The sequence below is a fragment of the Passer montanus genome, unplaced genomic scaffold (genome assembly GCF_014805655.1).
Source record: "Passer montanus isolate IOZ18808 unplaced genomic scaffold, ASM1480565v1 scaffold79, whole genome shotgun sequence".
NCBI classification, from domain to species: Eukaryota; Metazoa; Chordata; class Aves; order Passeriformes; family Passeridae; genus Passer; species Passer montanus.
In genome coordinates, this window is record NW_024373145.1 from 1,394,735 (window position 1) to 1,421,648 (window position 26,914).

The window sequence follows — 26,914 nt, forward strand, 5'->3', positions numbered from 1 at the left end:
ATTTGTTCTTCCTGCACTATCTGAGTTGATAACACAAAGTTGATTTAATTCTCTGTGATTTATTTTAAATTAATATGATACACACACACCCCCACCAAAAAAAAATTCCAACAAAAACAGGTGAAAAAATTCCTGAAACCAAAGGGTCTTTTAGCAATGATGTAAATAATTTCTCAGGTGAAAATCTGACTCTGAAAGCCGGAACATTAAGAAGAATCTGCAATTTCAAGATGTTGGTAATAAACCATAGCTATGTTTATAGGTATGGTAACAGTGAGCTTCTTGGTTTGACTCTCTCCCATGGTGTAAGCTGTTTGTGAAAGCACAGTGCAAAGCACATTCAAACTGTGCTCCTCTGTGAGACATGTGCACTCTTATTTGTTTGTAGAAAAGGCAAAAATAAGAACATTGCATACACAGTGTTACTTCATGATGCCTACTTTGCAGATATTAACAATTTATTGTTAATGCTGTGCAGTGCACTCTGTGTATTTTGAATAAAACAATTCAGTCTTTTATAGGCCAGCATGCCCCTACTAGCAGGTGTGCAGTTCCTTAGGTAGGCTAATCTGTTCTTAATTATAGTGACTCCCAATGCATAGTTATTTTTTTGGAAAACAGGAGAAATTGTTCTAAGGCTTCTTAAAGGCTGCTAAGACTTTGCTAGGACACAGTGTTCAACAGTAATAGTTGTGGGTGGAGGGAAAGAATTGCTGTACTTAGTGAAGCAACTCAATAACTGAAAATTTGTGATTTTAATTTCAAAGTAATTTACAATGTAGATATGCTTGCAGAAATACCGCTGTTGTTTTTTGATAGAATGCACACACGCCTAAAGTCTTAATTAGATAGGGGAAATGGTCTGCATTCTCTTAGAACAATGTTTAGGTATTTGCATTTGGATTTTTTAATAATATTTTAATTTTATTAAATGTGAAAGCAAGTGTGTAGAAGAAACATTGAACTTATTTTTGGCTTTAATCAAAGAAAAATGCTGTTTTCACATATTATGCTTCAGCTTATTTCCATTTCAAGCATTACATTTTTACTGAGGGGGGAAAAAAAGAGATGTGATTGCTGAACCTAGATCCACAGACTATTGGATAAAACATGCTCCAGCTGAGCTTCGTGAGACAGCATCTGCCTAGCTCCAGTGCTTAAACTGTTACTTTCTATTGTCATTTTCCTCTCTTCATTCTGCCAAGAAGGTGGAGTTTGTGTCAGAAAAAAAGGAGGTGGAGAGAAGGCTTTTCAGACACTAAGAAACTGAGTCCATTCACTGTCTGGAGCATCACATTTCACAATAATTACCTGGGGATGCAGGCTGTTTCCACTTACAGTTTTATTTAGGTGTAAGGTTACACGAGTTTCCCCTCATACTGTGCTGCTGCTTTCCATGAGTATCAGGACCTCGATACCCCTCTTGACTGAGGCAGCACTGAAGCACAGATTGTCACACTCCTAATTCGTATCAAGCCAAGAGATGTAAGAGGTGACAAGCTTAGCAGTTGAACTGGATGATCTTAGAGGTCTTCCCAACCTTAATGACTGCATGTTTCTACCCTCTTGCAAGTCACTTTAGTGTAGGTACGCTCCCTTGGGACAGAGGGACAAAGGCATGGCAAGAGGATCAGAGCCACTACATCCCACCCTCTGCATGGCTGGGCCTCACAGGCAGGACAACAGACACGATCAGTCATCATAATTTTCCAAGAGATTTTTGAAAATCTAAAATAAATACTGCTCTGGGTCTAGAACTGTATACAGAAGCAGACTGCAGCTGTAAAACATTGCTGGATAAAGAATAAAGCATTAACAAGCTAAAATTTATTTATAGAGTAAAATTACTGGCTTCAGTTTGGCCTGGTTTCCAGACAGATACACTGTGGTCAATTGAAGTGAAAAAGCTTTACGAATTACACTCAGTTTCTATAAAAATAACTTAAAATCCAATCATAACAATGAAAGTGTCTCAGGTTTTCTTTATCTGATTGCTTATACTTAAGCACAGTTGGCTTTTTCCTTCTGCTCTGAGCAGTAGCACTGTCAAAGCACTGATGTCCCAGTGGAGACACCTTGGAAGACACAGCCCTATGGCTGGAGGGGATTCAGCCAGGCTATCTGGCTGTGTTCTGCTACCCTCATCTTGGCCATTTTATCTTTTTTTTTCATCTGTAGTATTGTTCATGGCTAGACAGGAGATACATAAGAAACTGTAAAACTTCCATGAACGGCAATAGAAATTACATAAAACCACTGCAGTGACGTTTATTAGAAGATAGAAGAACAGTTACCACACCTTTTCCAGGCATGCAGCTTTCTTGCAGTCATGATATGCCTCTGGATTCTTGCAGCTGCATTTCAGGACAGCACCACAAACTCCAGAGCTTAGCAGTCATGAGGCAGTTTTTCTTCTTGCCTGCAGCTAGATAACTTCCCAATCTTAAAATTCAGTTTCCTTACATCTCATCGTATCCTCCTGTAAATATGGTAAATACTCAAGCTAATCCAACAAAATAGTATGCTACAAATGTTTACACATGATCAAGTCCTTTAAAGAGGCCTTGAACTAAGCTGTTTATGTGTTTCTTTGTCTTCAAAGTTTTGCAATATACTCTAGCTTTTATTTTGTCTTCTGTTATTCATGTTTACCTACCATGCATCTCTCTTGCAAATATTCTTCAATATTAATGTTAGCTTCAGGGTTGAAGGCTGGACACTTTCACTGAGGTGGTGTCAATGAAAATTTAGTTCCTGCTTTGGTGTTCTGCTGTAAACCAGTGTTGGTGGCTTCTTGAAAATGCTTCTGACCTTTTACCATTCAAGGACTTCTAGCAACAGCCTGAAGGTTTTGACAGATCTCCTGCAGTTTTACTATTTGGGTTTTTTATTCAGTATTTGGTAACATTTAAAGTCTGTGTTTCTACAACTCTGCCTACGGAACACCCGCTGATACTCTAAAGTTAAAACAAGCTGATGAGGAATGCACGTCATGTCAGGTCTTCGGTGAGTGTGCAAGGGCTTTATACAGATAAGAAAGAGGATGAAATAACAACATTCAGCATTTCTACATGCTCATGCCAGTACTTCTGAGGCCTGTTTTACTGAGTACGTTATGAATACCAAGCCAGGCATAAATAAAACATGTCTTGTGCTGAAACAAAACATATAACTTTCCAAAGAGATAAAAGCTGTTCTGTGATTATCAGTTACTAATTAAAAATACATTGGGTCAGCAGGAAATGTTTGAATAAAATGTTATTTATTGATTGTGAATGTCTCCACACAAACACAGAACATATCCTGTTTCACCTCACCTCCCTAAACTATCATGTCTATCATAATCTACAATGCTGTCTGAAGCATCACTTTTCTTCTTTTGGTGGATGTTCAGTTTGTAATCTTGGTATGGCTATGCTGAAGTTAGAAGCTGACCAAGTGCTTTCCCCTTCCCTTTGTCTGATGAAATGGATTGCTGGTTGAGTCAGGGTCTTGTTCAGAAAGCAGTTTACATGGGGACCACTGGGCTGCAGTTGCAAGCAACAGCAATAGAAAAGCAGCTATTGCAGAATTATCTTTGGAAGTATTCGGAGCAGACTCAAAGCAGCGTGGAAAGGGGATGCGCCTCTTACTGGGTTTTAGTTACTCCTGACAAGAGCATTTTGTTCCCAGTCCTGTGGCTTAAACTTTTTTATGTTACTGTGAATCTTTTGGTGGAACTGATCACTCAAACGGATGTCACGATTCTTCTTCATTTCCACATTGTTTTCTTACTAAAACAAACATAAGTAGAAGAAAACAGTGATTTTATTATGACCTCTACTTACTAAGGTCTGCGCATACTGGCCTTGGGCATTTCCAATGCCGCAACTCTGGAGTCAGGCATTTCACTTTGCTTTTCCGATTACCTTCACATCACGCTAAGTGCTGTCAGTTCAGTGTTTTCCCTGGGGACGAGCACACGCCGCTGCACACCGGCCCCTTCCCGGAGCCCAGGGTGAACGGGCGGCGAATACATGTCCAAACGCCAACCCAAAACCACCTCGGCGGGCCGGCCCGGGCCGGGCCGGGCTGGGTTGGGTTGGGTTGGATTGGATTGATGCCGGCCCGGGCCGGGCTGGGTTGGGTTGTGTTGGATTGGATTGATGCCGGCCCGGGCCGGGTTGGGTTGGGTTGTGCCGGGCCAGCCCTGACAGACTCGCCCCCCGCCGCAGCCCCCCGCTGCAGCTCGCCCCGTGGGCCGGGTTATGTAAGCGCTTCTTCCCCGAGCAGCAGCCGCCGCATCTGCGGCGCTCCCGCCCCTGTCCCCGCCCCGCTGCCAGCGCCGGAGAGGCAGCAGGCGGCGGCGGCAGCGCAATAGAGCAAGTTTTGTCTCCGGCGAGGGGGTGGCCGGGTCCCACCGCGCTCGGCAGCGCCGGCAGCATGGCCGCGGCGCCCCTGGGGCGGGCAGCAGCCCCCGCCGCGGCGGCAGCGCCCCGCTGAGCTCCCCGGGCAGCGGCAGCGGGAGCGGCCGCCTCCGCCGCCCATCCGGGCCGCCAGCCCGTCCGCCGGAGAGCGGCGGTCCCCCGGCCCGGCCCGGCGCGGCACCATGTGGGGCGGGCTGCACCCCCAGCCCGGCTTGCGCGGCTACAAGGCGGGTAAGAGCGCTAAGGAGGAAAGGGGCTAGGGCGCGGGGGAGGCACAGGGGCCCGCGCCGCTTCCCGTCCCCTCCCCCGGCCCGGCCCGGCTCCCGGCGGGACCGCCGGAGGAAGCGGCTCTGTCCGCCCCGCGCGGGGGGCGGCGCGGCCCCTGCCCCGCGGCCCCTGCCCCGCGGCCCGCGGCCGGAGCGGGACGTGGCGCCCCGAGGGGGCGCGGGGACCGGCCCGGTGCCGCTGGCGCCGGATCGGCCCCAGCCGGGGGCTCGGCGTTTCCTTAGCTGGACCTTGAAGCGGATGACAAAAGCTGAGCTTAACCTACATAATCGGTTTCCATGTTTTGAGCTTTCTCTTCCATCCCCGGTTTATGTCAGTATACCCTTAAGCAGAGTGTGGAAGCGTGCTTCTCTTGTAAATTTCGTTGTAAATTTAGACCGGAACAAACGAGTCGAGTCCTGTTTTTTTGGTGGCTTTTTTTTTTTTTCCTTTCCCTTTTTTGCTCCACCACTTTTCTGAATCTGGATTAATTAGAATCTAGTTCCTGCAGGCTGGCAGGGATGCGTTGAAATGGTAATGCTTGGAGTTAGGTTGTTCCAGGGGAAACACCTCTGTGCAAGCGATGGGCTGACTTCCCCTGTCACGGCTGTCAAACTGGCAGAGCAAAAGCGGTGAATTCGCTGCAGAGCCGTGTGAGCATTGCTTTTGGGCAGGTAAGGCAAGGTACCGGCTCTTTAGGATGCCTTTTTTAGGATTTGAAAATACTCCCGTCTGTATCACCTGTCTTGCTCTGGCAGGGCTTCTGCAAATATTTTGTCATGTTTTGATTTATTGAAGCAATTGATCACAAGTGGAGGTCTGTGGTTTGGCTCTGCCATTGCAAGTGCATAGTGCTGTAATTTCTCTCCTCTAGAAATTTAGGTTTATGTTTTAATGTTGGGTTCGCAAAAGATGACTGTATAACATGTATGCAGTTAGCTGATGTATGTAAATGGCGAGATTGTTTTGCTTACGACTGACAGGGGTTTTTTTGCAAATACAAGAGCTGCTAAGACATTCTCAGCAGCTGCCTGAATCGCTACAAGTAGGCTAATGTTCATCCCTATAAGGTGAAAGAAGGCATTGTTCTTTTTTTCTGTACTGCGATTAAGTTATGAATTTCTATGTATAATACGTTTGCCTTGCTGAAGCATTTAAAAAAAATTATTTAGTGCTTCCTGCAGAAGAATGGAGTTACATTATCTTTGTACTACAGCTTGCAAAGATGGTGCGTATTCTGAACAATAGGTGTGGAGATTTCAGTTAATTTGATGGAAACTGCAGGAATTTAGGGTGTTCCAGTTCTTGATTATTTGTCTTTGGGACAGGAATATTAAAAGGTTATATCATCACTGTATACTCTGACACTAACCATTACAAAGGTTGTTGGTGTTAATTTTTCACTTGTTTCAGAAAACTTTAGATTGTGACATTTGATACATTGTTTTCCCCTTTGTTTGGGGTCAAATAAAGTGTTTTAATATTGCGTTGAATTTATCAGCAATTCCAGTGAATTATTGGATTAATGTTTTGCTTTGCTTGTTTATCAGAATTGTGTGTAAGACTGGAGAACAAATTATGTGTATTGCTTCTAGTTCCTCCCCCATCCCTTCATTTCTTTGAACTTGTATTAACCCTGACTGTTTAAATGTATGTGTCTCTCAAAGCAGTAGAGGTGTAAAGTAGCAAAACTGGTAGAAAAATGATCTAATTTGAGATAAGTTAAACTAACAGAAAGGGGTGGTTAATTAGAAGGCAAGTAGGTAGGTTTAACCTTGAGGGATGATGTCTGCATTATAATTTCCATCTGAGGAGTGCCCTCCTTCATCACTCCTACTGGGAAACGGTTGAGAAGTTGTTTTGTGTGGTTTATAATCTGTCTGAAGATGTGGAAGTTAATTAGCTCCATGCAGGTACTTTTATTGAAGGAATGACAGCTACTAAGCTCCTATGCTATTGTTACTGCCATGTTAGGTGTTTTCATTTCTTTGTAAGGAAGCTGTTAATGGGAAAAGTATTTTGTAGCAGAACAGCAGTGTCCTACTAGGAAGCAGGAATTTAGGCACTTATTTCTTAAGCTGAAGGAACCTTTCTTCTGCCAAAATATGTTTAATGCTTCAATGGCAGTTATTTGATGTAGATTCTTAACTGGTGTGGGAGTATAACAGTTAATGACTTGATAATTCTTGGTAAACATATTTTTATACTGAAAAGTCTTCTATTTTGCTAGTTGGACTCAGTTATCTATGGATATAGGTATTTAAAAGTCTTACTTTTGAAAATCACTGGAAATCATACAGTTGAAAATCATATAATTCATATAAATCTAGCTTACAAAGCTAGATGCTTACTGAGTTATACTATTTACACAGGGGAATTACCAGTTTTTTAGTAATATATGCAAATTAATTCTGGTTATCTTAAAATGTAACAGGCAAGGACACTTTTGGAGCATATTTAATTTGTGACCTTCAGTTTTTCTCTTTCTTCTCATTTCCACATGGTACTTGCTTTTTGGTTCAATAGGAGTGCCTTCTCTGAAAAAAAAAAAAATTGCTGTCTTGTTTGTATCCCGCTGAGATTTTTTTTTTAGATAGGTGCTTCTTGTATAATCACTGAATTTAATGACACAGTTTGCTGCTCATGCAAAATAATTTCAGCTCCTTACAGTCTCAGTGCCTGTCCTAAAAAATTAAATTGCTGAAAAATTAAATTTGAAATGTGTATGACTGACTCAAGTCTTTCAGTTTTCTTGTACATGTGACTGTTTATGAAACCCTTGCAGCATAGTTTGTACCTCTGTGAAGACAGCAGTTACTCACGTGCTGTAGAAATTTAACTGCAGTGAAGGGCATGCAGCATTTTAATCCCTTTGCTTATTTATCTAGACCAGCCTTTGAAATGCACATTTGGTTAATAACTCTTCTAAGACTGTGAAAGTGCTCATCATAGATGTGGTTGGGCCATGTGTGTCCAACAGATGCCTGTGGAAAGTGAAAGAAGCACTCTTTGAAATGAAGTAACACATATTTATTACTTTAGTAAACTGTGCCACCTCTAGTCAAGCTTCTTTCCACTGTCCATTATTGCCTGTTGGTAATGTTGGACATCAAAAGTGATTTTATTGACACTCCCTAAAATAGTAGCCTGCAGCTCTCTGCTCCTGGAGTCCTGGCAGTGTGATTTGCCCTTGTACTTGAGCCCTTGCTTTCCTTGTATTTGAGCCTCACTGGCAGCATGAAAGATTATTTAATGATGTCACAAGCAAAGTGGCAGCAGCATTAAGGTCCCAACACGCTGGAAAGCCTGTGTGGCACTGCCTTCTTGGGGTACAGGTGGGCTTCAAAGGCAGCTTCCTAACTCAGCCAGGGTGGGGAGGATAGGGCTGATGACACTCGTTTTCATCCTTTGAGGTGGAGGAGGAGACAGCAGTCCGGTGGTTTTGTTTCTGTAACAAGTTTTCTTGCTCTGCTATGGGAGATGTGCAGCCAGGGATGGTACAGCTTTGGACGTATCTTGAAAAGGCAGGTTTATCTTTACAGGCTAGGCAAGGCAATAAATGGTGAGTTAGTCCAAGCGTGGATTTCAAATTGGTTACCAGTTATAAGTGTACAAATGTTTGTATGTGGTGTATTATAGAGATTGTTCACCCACACTTAAAAATGTAATGTTCAGAACATTAGAATGGCTGCTAGAATGGCCTCTGCTGTCTCACAGATTGCTATGGGGTCAAATGACATTCTGTGTTTGAGTGATGGTGAACAGGAGCTACTTAGTTCCTTTCAAAAACAACGCTTTTATTTTTTTGTCCCTCCAGGCAACTCACTTTTATGGATATAGCATCCACTCTTTTAATATGTGCAGAACACTTAAATCTTAACTGCTTGCAAAAGAAGAATGACGGGTGTAAGGGTTTATTATAGTGTTGGATTTGGAGGTTAGCAGTTATTCTGATCTCCTGTATGTTACACTTTAATATAGACTTGTGGTTGCAGTAATTCTTTGCTTTTAAAATTTTAATTAAAGGAAGTAGTTATTACTTTCGTCATTTTGAGAAGAATGCATTTGTTTTAAGGAGTTTTACAGAATAAATATGTAGTAAAAAGCAGCCTGAGCCTTTCTGTCTGCCCTAGTGGGAGGTGGTGAAGGAAGTGCTAGTAGGAAAATAGCACCTGTAGATTCTCCAAATAATGTCTAAAATTTATGTCAATCAAATATTGATTTTCACAGTGCAAAATTATTTATGCTAAGATTTTAGCCAGGCACTTAATACCTGTTAAAGAACCCATGTATTTCAAAATATGTTGCATGGTGGTAAGAATAGCTGAAAGCCTTCTAAATTGCATGACTTGAGGTTGTAGCCAGAGGTGCCAGAGGTGATCATCTACTGTTGTTGAAAGCAAAGCTTTTTTGTTGTAGACAAGTTAGTTAAGGAGAAGAGAGATAGTACTATTCTTGCTCAATAGCAACTGCTTTGTCTTCTGTACTCTTTGGATGCTTATTTTTAACATACAACTTGCCTGTGGTTTAGAAGTTAGAGAGTTAAACTATTTGTCATTTCCTGTGCTGGTGGTTCTTTGGCTGAAAAAGTGCTGACTTGCTTGTAGATGTCAGTAATCTCTTGGGTGGCCAAATGTGTCTTAGAATTTTGTACACTGACAATGAAACAGTCTCATTGTGGTTGTGATTAGCCTTAAAACACATTCAGGCATATTCACTGATTCAAAAAGTGGCTTTCGTACAGGCTTTTGCCATGGGTTAGCCTTGGCTCGCTACTCAGAGGCTTGCTGCTCCCAATCCTCAGTGAGAGGAGAGAAACTAGGATGAAAAAGCTTGTGTTGAGATGAAGAAGGGAGATTGCTTGCCAGTTGCTGTCACAGGCAGAGCAGACTTGGCCATGCTGTCAGTCCATGTTGACTTCTCTTCACTCCATCCTTGTGCTATTGTCCTGCACCATCCTGGTCTCTAGGGCCTTACAGGGGCTCTGATCAGAGCTCCTGCTCCTCCTCCTCTGCTCCTGCTCTTGCCTCTGCGTTCACAGGGCTGTTTCTCACACTCTTGTTCTCCCTCACTCATTGCTCATGGGGGGGGAGTGTTTTGCTCTTTCTGAACAAATGCTTTCCCTGAGGCACTGCCGTCATGGCAGCGGGGCTCAGCTGAACCCTGCTGTGGCTGCCTTGGAGCTGTCTGGAACCGGCTGCGTCCATTGCCTGGCAGCCCCAGACACTCCTCACACAGGCCTCCCTGCAGCCCCCGCCAGCAGCTGGGCAGCTGCACTCCATAAAACTCCTACAGGAGGAAACCATTATATTTTGATATTTCTTTTCTGGAATAATCTAAATATAGTGTCCTGAAGTTTATTCCTGCCAGCACTGAGGGAAGGTGTACTGAAGTATAGCAAGTTCTGGCTCCTGCCTTAGGCTCCTGCATGATGTTTCTTGCTGTCTTGGGCAGGTTGAGGAGGCACTAAATGTGGCAGCTGCAGAGGGCTAGAGGTGGATGGCTGGAGAAGAGGAGGAGAACTTGCAGCAGGGAATAACTCATGTAAATATGCTAACAAGTGTGTTAGTCCTGACACATCATGCCTCATATTCACAGAAAGTGCTGAGCCCTGTGGAATTGCCCCTGAGGATGCTAGCTTTCCCTGGGCACTGTGCTCCACAGCATCTGGCTCGGTTGCCTGAGTGCGAACATCCTATTGATTGCACAGCCACGCTCAAGTGACCTATTTCTCTGCAGCCAGCCGTGCTGTAAATGACACTGCATCTTTCTGTTCCTCATTCCCCAGGGATCTCTGCTGTTTTTTGAGATTCAAAAGACCCATCTGTAAAAGGAACCAGTAACACAAAGAAAAGAGGCTGAGTTTTGAGAATTTTTTATTAGTTTTTCTTAAAGGTGTAATAGTCTATGAAATACAGGAAAACATGGCAGGTAAACTCCTCTTTTTGCCTGAAGGGGTGTATTCAGGTGGATTTCAGGGTGTGATTTCATTTTGTAGCTAAAATAATCTAGTGAGTAGTTGCTCCCAGCTTCCTGTGTACCTCCACGTGTATGCCTCCCATGTACCTACTCTAGCACTTGCACAACTAATTGGGGAAGCTGGACCAGGAAAATACTGAAGGTAAATGCTGAATGAGGGATTACAATTGACAGGAATCTGCAGGAAACATCTATACTGTTGTCTGGCAGGTGTGGGATATTTAGAGTCAAATAGACTAGCTCTTCAATCAGCTGGTGGACATTGGAAAAATCTCCCAGCACAGTCTTGTGTTTGCTGCTGCAGATGACATCAGGAAGTATATAGTTAATCCCCAGACTTACCAGGAAGGTCAAGGAAGGTTAAGTGAGGATCAGGAAAAAGTGACATTAATTCCATTGGACAGTGTAACTTCCACCAATTAGTGGACTCACAGGTTTAAGCAAGTCCAGAATAATGCATAATGAAGAGGTGGTAGGAGACTCTCAGTTTTTCTGAGGAAGGGCAGTGCAAGTAGTGTTAAACAGAGGTCTTAACTGCCTCTTCATTTCTTAAAATACCTGAAGCAAATGCATTTTTTAAAAAAAGATGCTTTCAGGTTTCTGATACGTTAGAGACCAGTGGTGTGGTATTCAGACAAGAAACATTCTTGAATGATCCTGGAGTCAGATCTGAGATTCCTTATAAGGTATCCTTATGTTTTTAATGTTTGTTTTACTCCTTTCCTAGCATAGTTTCCAGATGGTGTGGAAAGCTGCAACTTTTTTTGAATGTTTCAAAACAAATTAACCTTTCTTTTTTTTTCAAGCCTGTCTTTATTGTAAGATGGTGTCTTCTCTCCCGAGTGCCTACCTTCAGCATTTAGACCTTTTGGCAATTCTCAGTGCCTCTGGAGGCATTCTTATAGTTGAGAATTAGTGCTTTGTATAAAAGTTCAGTGGCTAACACTGATCAAAGACCTGGTGGTTCTGTGGGTAATAAGAAAACAAAGTATGAAGTGTATTGACCTAACTAAAAGCGCAAAAAGACATTGGAAATACCATTGCTCAAAACTTTATCACTTTTGCTACTTAGCAAAACCAAAGATAATAGTTACAGTCTTAAATCCTTTCTGTTCTCCTCATCACCTGAAATTACCAAATGGATTGAGCAAAGGCTTTTGTGTGGTTGGTAGAATTACTGTAATGTAAAGCTTGACATAGAAAATGGTTGTAGTTGTGAAAACAGAAACACAAGTGCTGATTTTGACTGAAAGTATCCTGAATAGAGTTTTTGGCGTATTGTGTAAAGGATTATTTTTTTCTAGCTACTTCTCAGTGTCCAGGGTATTGTCCTTCTTTACGCTGAATAGGTGTGAGAGGAAGCTGTAAAGCTAATTGTGGGGAAAAGTTGTGCTGTGTGACATGGGCACTGGAAGTTTGTAAGGAAAATCTCCTCACGTCTTACATGAAGAGAGAATTTAATCCTTTTCACTGAAATGTAACAATGTGGGAACTCTCTTACATAGTTCTGTTATTCTGTGCATACTTCTGTTAGCGTGCACTAAACCTATAGCCTGAAGGCTCAGTTTTCTAATAGTTGCACATTAAAGTAGGTCCTGTTGTGTTTATAATGCACATTAGACCTCTTCTAACAGTGCCAAGATTTTTTCCTTCATTTTTCATACTTGAGCAAAATATTTCAGTGAAATTTTATTTTGGGAGAGTCTCTGTCTTCTCCATTTATTTTAGTGTCAAGGATATATTTAGAACTGATATTTGACTACAAAGAGGAGATAAATTATGCACTTTTCTTTTCTAAAGTAAGACTGTTAGACTCTTATTTGTTCCACTTTGCAAAGTGTGGGGGCTACTTAAAACCATTTAGTATTTTTTGACTCATTTTAGCAGTTAGGATTACTTCACTTTTCCCCACGCACAGAGGAGATTGAATGAAGCCTTTAAACAGAGAGAGAGAGGACAAAGGTAATTTTGTAAGAAAAATGTTAGCATGACAAACAGCTTGGAGAACAACTTACCTGGTTTTGAATACCAATAAAGCTAAGCTGTAAGAAGGGGTGAAACAGATGATAACCTATGATCATTATATTTTTTTGATAGGAGCATTGAGCTGATCAACTACAAGTGCACAGCTTTTTTAACAGACCCTAGGAGCTGACTGCATATCCTGAGGGCTTGCAGTTTAAAGTTTATATTAACTTTAAGTATAACTTAATGTGTTTATTTTCCTAGGTGTTCCCCTCTTCATACTGCAATTGATAAACTTCCCGAGTTTGAAAGGTAGCCTTCTGCTCTGTAGTTGCTATATGAAAGTGGATGGAAACTAGAAATATCATTTTGTGTTTCCATGGGGTGAATAGTGCACTGAGTCCAAAAACAAAGAGGCAAGCCAGCATAGCAGGCATGAGGTAATAGTTGTAGTCTGTGTGCCAAACATGAAATAAGAAACATCTGCAGTTTGTATTTTGAAGTTCTGTTTTATGCAAATGTTCTAGCTGGAAGCAGAAAACTCACAGGAGTGCTATCAACAATTGGATTGAGTTTTTGGTCTTGCTCCTGTCAGTGATGAAATGACAGCAAACCTCTTTCTTTCCTGTCAAGGCTGGAATTTAATCGCTGGTTTGATGCTGAATGACTACAGCTAAATGCTGTCGTGTATGAATTATAAAGTGTGTTATGAATTTGTGTTTGGTTTACATACTTTCTAGAGTAGAAGTCAGGGAAGGCAAAGCTCAATATTACGTACCTGTGTCAATTTAAGGATTTTGCCATCTTTTTAGTCAACAGTTGAACACAGCTTTCTGCTGGCTGAACAGATTTTGTCCTCCTCAGTGAAGGCATAAAGAGATTTATGCGTATCTAGGTCCAGTTTAGAATCTGCCTCAATGTCCAGTTTGGCAGTCGGATAAGCCTGGTTGCTGCTGGACATCAGACCTGTATGTTCCCACTCCCTCCCTGGCATTGCTTCTTCTCTGACTTCTGGCTGAGCAAGCTTATAAAGTCAAATTAGCAGATAACCTTTTCCATGAGCGAGGACAGTTTGTTCCTGACCCACTTGCTGTAGGCTCTGGAGTGGCAGGGCTTATGCTGGGGAAGCAGGATGAGTGTGTCTGGGCAGCGTGAGCAGCCTTTGCGTAGCAGCTGACCAGTAGGTCCAGTTAGCTCTGATGTCAAACAGCATTCCCAGCTCAGACCCATTTTATCCAGAGGCATAAGCTGGCCAGCTGGACTCTCTGATGGAAAGACAGAGCTGTTCTCCTCTTACTTTCTGTAGACTCTGGTGGGGGGTGGGTTATAGAGAGTGAGCTGCCTGATTGTGTCTTTAAACTGCCATGGCAAGATTCTCAGAAGCTCATCCGTCCAATTGACTTATTATTTTTAGTTACCATTGTTCCTTTAAATTGCATACTTTCCTGCATGGAGTACCTTGTAACTTGTTGTTGTACAGTCCTGTGCACATTTGTGTAGTCATAAAAATCAAACCTTGTAAAGGTTCACTCTGAAATACTGTTTTGTGTAGTAGACAAATGTTTTATAGTTGTAATTATCTGTGATGAGAGATTGTACTTTTAGCCACTTCTATGGGGAAAAAAAATCAAAACTATTTAACCTTTTTTAAGGAATTTGAGAGGCAAAAGAAGCTGGAGATTTGGTGACAATCTGCTTAAAATTTAGCTCACAGGAAACTGAAGCACAAGTTTATGTTCATTAAAATATGACCATAGCCTTTTTTTGTAAAGGCAGTTTTGATACTGTCAGTCAGGTGTATGTGTACTTTGAGGATTGTATTTTGACTATTTTCTTCTTAAGGTTTCTTTCTTATACTTTAATTTTTTTCCTCTACCATTTTATGTTTTTCTCTCTCTGTAGTAGGTAAATTCTTTTGCACATTAGTAATACAGAGGACAGGCATAAGCCTTTGTATACCACAGTGTTATCAGCCTCTATAAGTAAAAATGTTGATAAAAAGGTCTCTCTCAATATTCTCCTGTTTAAACTCTCACATTTCTATTTTTCTTCTCCTGTTTCCCTCTATATCTGTACTTTTTTATCTTTATTCATGCTTAGAATTGTTCTAATCTGTTTGTAACTGGAAAGCTATGAGAACTTAGTTAAATAGCTTGCAGGCTCTGTCAAGAAAGCGCAGTAATAAAGGATATGAGTCCTTAGGATGAATCATACTTCAGCTATCTGACACTCTAAAGTACTTTTGAGAAACTGAAATGTAGAAATTAAATAGTTCAGGCTGTCATTTCATCCCACTTTACCCTGCTTCTTATTGCACTTTGATTAAACTGCATCATCCACCTACTCTCAGCTGCATCCATGTGAGAGGAGGGACTGGGACCTTCTGGTATCTTAGTTCATGGCCAGCTGGTAGAGCTGTGAGTTTCCACCACCTCCAGAACATTTGTAAAAAAAAGGTCCTGAAACTGTCATCTGGCCACCTTCCCTGGTAGCATTAGAAACCTCTATTCCCAATTCTGCTCACCCTGGAAGAGAAAAGCCTGCATTGTAGACCTGGAGCTTGTTTTGGACATTTATATTAATCAAACTTGCAGTTTGTTTTGCAAAAGGACCATGGAGATGAAGTGCACCTATGAGATATGTGTCTGTGAGGTTAGAGTTGGGATGCCATTTTTAAACACTATTTTTGGAAGAATTTATGAAACAGTTACTCATCAAAGTAAGGGTTTTTTTGCCTGTGTCTGGAAGGAGCACTGACGTGCCAGGATCTTTTTATTGTGTCCTAGTACCAGGTTGAATGCTACACCTTGTCATTCACTTCACCTTAGACTGAAGGAAACTGCTGTCTCACCATTCTATTGCTAACTCCCAGCTTTTTAAAAAGCCCTGTATAAATGTATTAAAGTGTGACATCTGCTCTTGTGTCTACTTTTGGAAAAGCTTTTTCGCATTTTGGGTTCCCCCGCTTCCGTTGCCTTTTCTTACTGTGTTGTCTTTCCAGCAGTTAAAGAATATTATCCATGAAGGCTTGTGCATGAAACACACCCCAGAGTGAGATTTTCTTTAATCTTGTGGCAGTAATGATCTTGCAGGTATGATGAGTAAACAAGCATTTCCCAACCAAAGTAAGTTTTTTCTTATGATACATCAGCTGTATCACTGAGAGACCATTTGTGGGTTTGTTTGTAGACTTTTTCTAGATGTGTGATTATGCAGCCCTATGGTACAGGAGAGAAAGTGAAAGGGAGGCTATTACACCTTAAAGAACTTGTTGAGAAGGAAGTGTGTAGAAGGTGCAATCGGAATAAGTTCAGCAATTTCAGGGGTTTATATGAGTGGGTATGGGAGAACTGGGTTGAAGGTGGGGTGACTTCTTTCAAAATACTGTCGTGATCTTTGTGCATAATTAGCAGTGTTTTGGGTAAAGGTACAGATGGTGAGGGTAAACTAATTAACTGTGGCAGTGTCTTTGGGCTGAATGCTGACTCTCTTTCCTTGCAAGGGCTTCAGGCAGACTTCAATGCCATCCTGGCGTGAAATATGATTGTACAGCCTGGTCACATCCATGATGACCAGAATGAGCTTTGCATAGTTAGTTTTGATAGTACTGTAGTGAGATCTTCTTCAGAATCCTTTGACTGTATAAATTTGCCCTGGCTGTCATGGGTGTTTCACTTCTGGTCACAATCCATGTCAGTCATAGTGTGGAATAGAAAAATCAGTATTCTTAGTTCAGGATGTATCTGCTGTGAAACCCAGTTAAGTCTTTTGCTGTTGCTTTCCATTCAGTGTCTAGGTAAAGTAACAGTATCATAGCTGTCGCTTAAAATAACAATCTTTACATTCAGGCATGTTAGAGGTATTTTAGGAACCAAATGTAAAGACTCTAATGTTATTATTTTGTATATGTACATCACAGGGGGTCTGTGCATGCCGCTGAAATTAGGCATGGTAATGATGCAGAATTAACTGTGAGTCTTTCTGACAGCAATAGATGACAGCATTCTGTAACACACAGAAAAAGCTACATGTTTTTGTGGAGTGAAATTTCAACAACTGTTCCCTTTTAAAAAATAATCTACTTCCTGCCCTTTATATACTTAGTTGTAAAGGGATCTGTTTTAAATGCCTAGGCTGGAAACAGAGGACTATGTTGGTATATTTAACTGACCAAATTTAAGGAGACATTCAACCGTTTGTATAAGCAAGGCTTATTTTGAGATTTTTTTGTGATCTTATATGTATTTTGTCATGTTGGTGGAAATTGGAGCCTGGTAGGATGACACTACATTTTTTTCTCCTAATGAATCCTATGAAAGGTAGATTTTTCTAACCCAATAAAGAATGATCACAGACAGATGCTAATATACAGTTCAGCAGCACAAATATTGATTAGAAATTTTTGCTTGCTTTTCTTACTCCACTCGGTATTTTGGGCAGATGGATGCTGGCTGTTGATTGGCAGGTTTGAGATCAGAGCAGCAGGGTGAGGCAGGTGTGCTGGCTGAGCAGTGTGGGGACTCCTGTGTCAGACTTGGTTCTTTTAGTGCAGGCTGTTTGCTGTATGAAAGATCCTGCATTTGCTGAGAGCTGTCCAAAAAGGAGATGGGGAGCATAGAATGGGTTGCATAGCAACTGGGGATTCCTCAGGACTTGTCTCAAAATGTGAGTTTCAAATAAAGAAAGTAATGTATTAATTTTAAAATAATGTCTTGGACTAATGAGGTCTGTAAGGTCCTATTTTATGGGTTACTTACTGTTGAGGTAAGTAACCCATAACATATTATATTTGGGTTTATTTCTACTGTCTTGGTGCTTGTATTTGGCTGTTTATGATACAGCTTTTCAAAGGTGATTGTACTCACTTTCTCATGCAGGCACTTGCATTAATGGCCTTCTGTGAAATAGAATCTCCATTAGGTCTGCAAGGTAACACAATTGTGTGGATGTGCCATGAAGCATTAAAAACTGCAGACTCCTGGATTATGTCATTAGCTATCCTTTTTAGAAAAAAAAAAAAAAAAAAGGAGTGTGCTTAATGTCAGGGGACAAAGAGAAAGCATTTCTTGAAGGACACACCTGGGGCTTGGTGTGTCCCCAGGCTGCCTCTGTGTAGGTGTAAAACTGAGAACAGGTTACAGCAGGGTGTTTTGTGGTGCCTGTTACTTTCTCTCTTTACAGTAGCTGCAGAGATCCCGATGGGAATGACTGTCTGCCCCCTCTAGTGTGTTAACCCTGTTTGTTAACTGAGTCTAGCTGCACTGGCTTGTTGCATCTTTTGGGGTATATTGCAGCAATATGTTTGGAACATGAGAGACTCTTGAGATGTTTGGAAAACTTTCTTGGAATGGAGGGTGGTAAAATGCTGGAAGAACCAGAGAGGCTATTAAATCTGTCTTTGGAGGTGTTCAAGACTCAGCTGGATGGTGCCCTGAGTAGTCTGATCTAATTATCTTGCTTTTAGCTGAAGGTTAGAGTATGTGACTTCTGAAAGTCCTTTCTTAGGTTACTCTCATTCTGTGGTATTTTTAGCTTTTATTCCTCAAAGTTCCACCAGAATGAAAAGTAGCCCTCCCTTTTGGGTGTTTGTGTATTGTAGTTTGGTTGTAGTTTCACATGCTGAGCATTTCTCTTAGAGATCTGAAGAGTTTGACACATAATACTGTCTTATTGCTACCACTACTCCATATCAAATTATCTGGTCCATTTCTTTTAACACCTGTGTAACACCATAAAAGCTGAAATGTCACCAAAGAGTTGTATAGTGGAAAACAGCATAAGAAAGGGTGAATCCATCTAAATTTCTGTTCTATAAATGTATTTTAAATGTCTCCTAAATCAGAACTGTCTCTGATTTAATTAGCTTGGCATTCCATAAGTCAGTTTTACTCTTGCTTGAATAGCTAGACGCAGCTTGAGAGGGATGAAGTGGAATTCTTCTGGAAAGTTGCCCTGTTCAGAGGGAGGTGTGGTAAAATTACTGTTCCCAAAGTAGCCAGAGTATTAGTGAAAAATGTGCTGGATGGAAAGAGAAGAAGAAATGTCCCAGTTTCCACTAGCTGTATGCAAAACTATCACACTTTAGTACATTAGATGATGAGACAAGAGAGGGTGATATGGAGGATGGCACCTGGAATTTATTCATTCATTCATTCAAAATCCCTTGGAATTTTGGCTGGGACCCCTTTACAGGGTGTGACTGGTGAGCCATGGGCATGTGCGTTCATGTCTGGCTCCTCTGGTCTTCCCCCTCACCCTTGGACTTGAAAGATATTTACTGGAATAGTTAGACTTCTGGAGAGTCAAAACTAAGCTTAAGGAAGAGAAGGAAATACATTGCACAAGGTATGGCTGAAGTAGAATGAAGGGCAGGGCGAACTGGGTGATTTTGAGTTACAGGGAGAAAAGGTAGGCAAATGTGCTAAAGGGAAGAAGAGGCAGTAATCTCAACAGGGAATTAAGTTGAGGCAAATGAGATGGACAGGCATATTTAAGGTCTTCAAGAATCTATCTACAAAAAAGACTGTTTTAGATGTCATGTTACAGTTCAATAGCACATGCCATAAGGAGTTTAGGGTGTTCCTCAATTTTCAGCTGGCTTGGCAACCAGCTGTTACCGCTCCAGGTCTCTAGGTCTAGTGATTTGGCTATTGCATGGGAACCATGTATATATTCATGTTTGTGGAGGTGGGGTTGTATATATACCTACAAATTTAATTTTTGCATTGTTTTCTGAACTATTTAATTTACTGGAAAACAAGTACAGCTGGAAATAGCAGATGTCATTGCAGAGGCAAATGGCTGTTACGACTTCAGATGGACACTGTTGAAAGTGTTTAAATGATCTAAAAATAACGTCATGTAGCATAAGAGACGTTATATGTGAGCTGATACTTCTTCATGAATCATTTCCTGCTGAAAGTGCTATACAAAGCTAAGTGCTAGAGGGGGTGTATGTTGATTATATATAAATTAAGAGCAGCCATGCTTTTTTCTATGGTTTAGGTGCCTGTGCTGGTTCAGAGTACAAATGTGAGTGGTGATCAGTATTCTGCCTTTAAACAATGCTCAGATTTAGATACTGGCTATTGGAAATTGTAATAATCTTCTGGGACTGTACTCTGTGATAAATTTTCCCTTGAGGCTCTGGCTGTGAGAATATGTGGCCTACTTCAAAAACTCCTTGAACAGAGGAACTAGTTGCTACTCTGAATTGTGTTTTAAAATGTAATATTTTAGCGATTATTTAAATGAAAAAAACAACCAAAATGAAACACACCACTAGATGGATACATGTCTCACAAAGGCAGTTTATGTGCAGCTACATAAGAAATTACTTTAGATATCAGTGTTGGCGATTTCATTGCTGGCTTTATCACCTTGGTCATGTGGTTTATGTACAGTAGAAAAGGACTGTATCTCAGTGGCCAAATGTTCAACTGGTTTCTGTCCTAAAATTAATTAATTGCTTTGTGTTTGAAAGCTTGCGATGCAAAATTCTGCTGTGAATCGAGAATCAGTTCTAGGATAGGAATCATATGATAAATATCTTGTTAAAGGGTACAAGAAAAGTTTTAAATAGTAAAAATACACATGTTGGAATTTTGGGTAAGCTTTCATCTAGCAAAAGGATTTTACTTAACAAAGAAACAACCCTCTAAGACACATGCACATTCTGGCTCAAGTTTTATCTATGAAACATAGGATCCAGTTTTCATTTTGACAGGTATTTTGTTGCTGATTTTTATATTGTATCTCCAGTGACAGACTTCTGGCTTTCTCTTTCGTAGGCTCGGATTATTCCTCCGTGGGATGGTTACCTGGTACTGAATCCCTGTGGCAGTCCTCAGCGATTTCATCAAGCCATCAAAACAATCCTGTGAGAAGACACAGCATAGCTTCTGACAGCGGGGACACTGGGATTGGTACCTCCTGTTCTGACAGCGTGGAAGGTGAGTTAACACTGCTAAGTTTTGTATGTTTCTGAGAGAGAAACAATCCAAAACGTTTTAAAGATATTTTTCACAAGCTAATCATACTTTTCCAAAGCTGTTGAGCACATGCAGTTTTTTCCTTGCTGGAGCCAAGTAATTGTTTTGGTAAGGGTTGATTAATTTAGTTCTGCATGAGTTGTGTGCATTAACTTGCGTCTCTGCCACAAAGAGGGTGCTTGTGTTACATGTTTTGATAATTGCAGTTGCAAGAAGTGCCAGATTTCTCAGAGGAATAATGTCCTGTACTACAGCACTTGATAAACAAGTGGGGGAAAAGCAGAAACTTTTGAGGGAGTTGATGAAAGGACAGTGCTTTCTGGTATTCATTGTGTGTCACACAGTGTGTGTCAGCAAAGGAGGTTTGCTCATCTTGAGGAAAGCGTGTTGTCTCTTCTCATCTCCTCTTCTGGTGGGAAGGAATTCACATTTTATTGCATGGCATTTGACACGTAGTTAAGGATCTTTGAGAAGAATCAACAGTGTCTAAAGATTGTCAGAACTTAGTTTGGATTAAATCATGATTAGTCAAAGGTGATCTTACCAGGGAGGGGTATAGCCTCTGCAGTGGCAGTGTTTCCATAACATTGTCACCCTCCCTATGCAACCTGTCACTGGAATTAAGCCGGAATGAGAGAGATGTAGTGAGACTTGAGGTTTCCTTCTTGCATTGATTTATTTCCCAGTAAGATTTTCGAGACAGATAATGAATGACAGCAGGACTCAGCAGGACTGTGATATTATTTTCTCCAGCAGCTTTCTATGCCTGATAAATATTGCAAAAGGGGTAGCTGGAATGAGGAAGAACAGGAAGAGTTAGTTGAAATGAAGTAAGGAATGCTGAATCGGTGTAAGACAGAAGGCTCTGTGGAGGGCTGAGCATTCCTGAGGAGAGGTCCAAATGCCTCAGTGAAGTCTGTCAGGCCTCTTTTGCACAGGAGAAAATCCTTTCCACCCTCTTTCTGTTGCATCTGTCAGCTCATAAGTTGTTTTCTGCTTCTTTTCATTTGTAAACAGTTGTTGGCTTTGGCAAAATAAAAGTTTTGCTCAGATATTCAAATTCTTGGGTGTAAAACTGAAATAGTAAATGGTTAGTCTTGCAGAAGTTTTTTGGTATTTTTTTTTTTCCCAGAGACGTAGCGGGGATGAAGTACTCTCATGGTGTGTATTTATATATAGCTTTAATCACTCCCAGCCAAATGCTGCACAATAGTATTTTAAGATGCAGCATTTGAATTAAAACCATGCCTTCCCCTCCCCCCTTTGGAGGGCTTCCCCATTTGAGGGGTGGGATGAAGGAGAGGAAATGAAACAGCAGCTCCTCATCAGATGGTCTGTTCTCCTCTGTAGGCAAGAGAATAATCTGTTCAGGGCTGGGTGGGGGAGACTAAAATAAAGAGGGGAAAGGTTGCAACAAGAGATAGTTCATGATGTTTGTCTTTGGCAGTGCTTTACAATGGTCAGTTCTACTGCATCCTTAATGTTACACATTTCCCACCAACTTGTTTGAAAAAAACTTTTAAGTAGCAGAGAAGAAAGTGTTAAAGAAGAAAGGAGGGAAACCTAATGGTAAAATGAAGATTAATGGAGGAGTCATATGACAGGCCTGGCAATTGATTGTGTATGTATATTTTTAGTGGAAGGGGTTGATGCCTATGATACCTAGTTGTCTGCATCTCTCAAGCTGCCCCCTGCACACATCCACAAAAAGCAAAGAGTATCATTGTCATCTGTGGAACTGTCAGGCCAGACTGGTAATTGCAGTCTTGATGCTGGCCATCTGCTCTCGTTGTGGTGCTTGGGAAGAAGCTCTTGGGGATTTTTCAGAGGGGAATTTTTTTCACAAGTTGGCAGATTATTACAGTTTTTAACAATGCTCAGATAATGAATTGTGGCTTTGCTATTTATTTTCTGCTACACCCACTAAAAATAAGAAACTTAATTAGAGAATTAACATTAACATCAACATCTCCTTTAATTCTGAAGGCTGCACCTGAGTTTGTTTGTACAGATATATAGTTGATAATAAATACACTTTTGCAGGGAATGGACTGCAGGTGCATTTAAAATATATTTTTAATAGGATTTTTCATAACATCTTACATGTTCTTTCAAATTAATCTTCTTATTCGTATTTATTTCAGGAACATTCATGCTCTTTGAAAATGCAGGGTTTAAAAAAAAGACAAGTACCTCTTGTGTTTGGCTCAAACCTGTGTGATTTGGAGGGGAGACGGGTTTTGACAAAGGCAGGAGAAAGAAACCTCTAATGTTAAAATGTATTCAGTTGATTGTATATAATGTTGTGCATAGGTAGGAAAATTAGGAAATTAAATAGGCAATGGAGTTGAAATTTCATGATGTTGATGTGCACTGTGGGAGCTGAGGACAGAAATTTATAAACCATAAATATGAGGATGTTGTGGTTTGGGTAGATCTGACACTTTAAATTGAGAGTGCTGTAAATTTAAAGACAAAAAGGCTTTTTATATCTGTTTAAACTACAGTTATATCTGTTAAAACTACAGTTGATGTGTTTGGGGTTTTTTATGTTTCCTGTCAGTTTGTGTCCTGTTCTGGATTCACATGAGCTTTTGCACTTCATTTTTAACAACTGTTGTTAAAATACCTGTGTATAACCATTCTTTCAGTAGCACTTACAGAAGAAATATGAAGTTTATATCTGAAGTGTTTTTGAGGCTTTTTTTGTTTGGTTTACCTAATTAGAGAATCAGGGACTTGGCAGAGATTAAATGGTCTCTAAACCTCAGCAGAACTCTTGTGCACATTCTGAGTTTAGCCTTTTAGAACAGGACTGACAAGAACTACATATTAACGTAAGATACAGGGCCCATGATTCTTGCAGACCAGAACATTTTCCTTCATCAGATAAGATTGTTGTTCTGTGGAAAGTCCCCAGATCTTTCTCGCTTATTGTTACATGCAGTTAATGTAATTTAATATTTCTGGTTGCAAACTAATAGTGTGAAAATTCATAGAACGTTGCTTTCCTGGAAGAAAGAGATTGGATGCGGAGAGTCAGAGTTACTATGTTTTTAGGAGTTGATGTTCTGCCAGTTTAATAAACCCCCTTTTCTAATAACCCTCCAACAACTTCTCTGGAATTCTTAGCTGATAGAATAGGAACTTGTTTTGATGTTATGAGATCCAGAAGTCTATCATTGTCTGTCATTTTTAAGGGAATATATTATCTTTTTAAGGATTTAAAAAATCCTAATTACTTCAATTGAATTGTAGCACTTCTTTATATGCCAAGGATCATGGAAAACAAGAATCAATATTACTTAGTTTTCCTCTTTCAAGCACTCTTTCTTCTGGCAGGTCCCATGTATGGTATTCTAGTGCTTTCTTTTTTCTTTTTTTTTCTTTTTTTTCATTAGGGAGAAAAAGGAAAGTTAATAAATATAGTGAAAGACAGAAGTGAATTTCAGGAGGCAAAATTTAATTATTAAGTATCTTGAGGGGGGTTTTCTTCTGCTGCTAAAGATAACAGGATTGACAATGCATAGGTGAAATATGTAGATTGTGCTATCAGTTTGTTATCACAAAAGTGCAATAACACAAGGATCCTAGATCTTGATAGCTGGCCGTGCTCACTCTCTGCTGTGTTCTGTGATTTTAGAAGATGATGGATTTTCAGAAAAGTTCCTGATTTTAACTGAGTTGAGGTTAATCTCTATGCCCTTGGATCCTGGCAAGTACTGGCATATGTTTGGTGAAGTAGCTTGATTATTTGGAGGGTAGAAAATAATTGTGTTTGAGGCATTTTTCCTTGTTTCCTTCCTTTCTGCTTGCCAAGTCTCACGTTATGAAGCAGTGTCCAGCCCTCTGTGAGTCACAGTTATTGTGTTACTTGGATATTATCTACCCTGACCATCAGAAATGTGCACTGCACTTAAGCCTGTATTGGTCTCTAGTCCTTGTAAGTGGTATTGCCATGCTTGCTAGAATAAAGTGTCTGTGTAGCTGATGAGAATATAGAGATTAATGCTCAGAGTTTGGCTGTTTATTTTCTTGGGAGGGTTCAGGATTAAAAAAAAAAATAAAGGTTATTTGAGATTCTAGTAGCCTATTCCCAGGATTTAACAAATAGGAAAAAATTATGCTAATAATTTTCCTCTAAAATAAGATGGAGAAATGACTTCATGTAACAGTGACATGCTCCATGTGAACTTGTGTACTCTGAATTTGAAACTGGCTTGAACTAAACTAAAGGCACCTACTAGTTTCATACATGAATGTTCTGCAGAGAGAAATAGCTGCTGATTTAACTTCATATTTTGCCTTCTTTTGTGACAGTTTCTCCATAGGAACAAGCTCACACAGTATGCTCAGTTTTCCTCACATCAAAAATACCAGCAGAACCTTTCTCCGGCTAGTGGGAAGTGTTCTGCACAGTGAACTTGGTGCATTTTGCCTTCAGCTAACATCAGTAGTTGTTTCTTAGAAAAATAATTTCTGTTTTTCTGATTGGAAATAACCCGGTGAGAATAAGTTCTGCTTACTTAGAATTTAGTGGCATTCTTGGTTACTGTGCAAAAAGTTATTTCTGGCATATGATGTATTTTGGAGCTATGTCACTGAGTTGTACCAGAATGTTTTAATGGTGAGATGGGGAGAGGATCAGAAGGGAAAAAAAAACAAGGGGAAAAACTCCCAAACTTCAGGTTTGAGATAAAGACAGTTTAATAATGAATGAAAAAGTGAGTGAACATTGTGATGTAAATGCACCGCGAGGAGACCGATGCCCAGCCAGTCTCTGAGCAACAAATACTTTGGAAGAAACCTGCCCCTTAGTTACATTGCTGAGCATGACATTATATGGTATGGAATCTGTTTGGTATTTCAGGTCAGCTGTCCCAGCTGTGTCCTCTCCCAGCCTCTTGTGCACCCCTCACTGGGGTGGCAGAGGCCGTGGTGCCGTGTAAGTGCTTCTCAGCAAAAGCAGAGACAGTGCTATGTTCCCAAAAGAAGCACCATGGGGGCTGCTGTGAAGGAAATTACTTCTCTCCCAGCTCAACATGGCAATTTCTGCCTCTTATTCCAGGTCATTTGTATCATGCTCAGGTGAAATATCAGGTAGATGTTTTTAATGGCCTGTAATCTGTATTTTTAGAGTGTGGTGGGTATCTGGTATTCTGATGAGAAAAACAAGGAGCATCATACAGTTCTCTCATGTGTACTTAGGTTAATATCATGAGACCTGGGCATGCCAATCATTACGCGTCTTTGCTGGGGGATTTCACAGAGGACTTTTCACTTTTCCTTGCTACTGTAGTGTCAAAGAAGACTCTCTGGCCTCTGTTCAGCAGTTCTGTAGTTCAGGATCTCATGAAGGGGAGCAGGAGTCAGATCAGTTTCAGAAAAGCCACAGAGAGGAACAGTTGCAGCCTTAGACTGTTTTTCTGTGAACACTGAAAACATTCTGTAGCTAGTTAGTATTTAATGTATATATTCAAGTAGCCTTTTCAGCCTTATCTGAAGAAATCACAGGACTCATTTTTAATCCTTTCCACTATAGACAGAATAGTGCACTTAGTGATGGACTATAGGCATTTGGGATATAGGCCACAAGTTCCTTGTAGCCAGAAAAAACCCATTGCCACTGCCTGGAGTTCTAGCTTGGGGCTTGACAAAGCAGATTATTTGTATCCCCCATAGAAAAGTTCTTAAATCTCTGGTTTTTAACAGTTTTACAAGACTGTCCATTTCTGGAGGGCTTATACTGCTCTTTCTTATTTTTTATTCAGCAGACCTGTTTCTGCTATAGTGTATGCACAGATTAAACTTTCTTCTTAGCGCGAAGTCCAGTTAATGTATTTAATGTCATCCTTTGTTTTAGCCATGATTTCAGTGTGCTGATAATAAGTAATTTCTGTAAAAGTGCCCTTTGAAGTAGAACATAAAAGCTCACTGTTACAGAAAGCCTTTTTCAGGGCTTTGCTTGTGTTTCTGTGATAAGTCAGATAGAGTTTTGACATCAGTTTTGGCAGCATAAAAGCAGCAGTGAGGAAGAACAATGTGCACAGACCACTTGTGCACAAAGCATGGTTACTCCATCTCACTTCCTTAATCTCTGACTTTCTTCACGTTAGGGGAATTAGGGGTCTGTAAGAGGAAGTGAGAAATACGCAACAAATGACAAGTCTGATCTGTTAGACCAGGTTTGGGTAGAATGAAACAGTTTGAATAGTGGGGACTGGTAATGGAGGGGGCAGGGGCAAAGCCTCAAGAATGCTTGACTGTCTGCTCATGGGGCATTTGTATGCAGTAACCTCACTTGGGCGG

The 26,914-nt window shown here is 40.7% G+C and overlaps 1 protein-coding gene across 1 annotated transcript in view; it reads left to right on the top strand.

The window, feature by feature from the left end:
* The first annotated feature begins 4,291 nt into the window (after positions 1–4,291).
* The window catches only part of CEP85L (centrosomal protein 85 like), a 106,066-nt gene continuing 83,443 nt past the window's right edge, over positions 4,292–26,914 (top strand). Inside the window, exons 1-2 of the mRNA XM_039731574.1 lie at positions 4,292–4,637; positions 20,405–20,566. Coding sequence (XP_039587508.1) covers positions 4,589–4,637; positions 20,405–20,566 — 211 coding nt within the window. The 5' untranslated portion in view covers positions 4,292–4,588. The remainder of the gene's footprint in view (positions 4,638–20,404; positions 20,567–26,914) is intronic.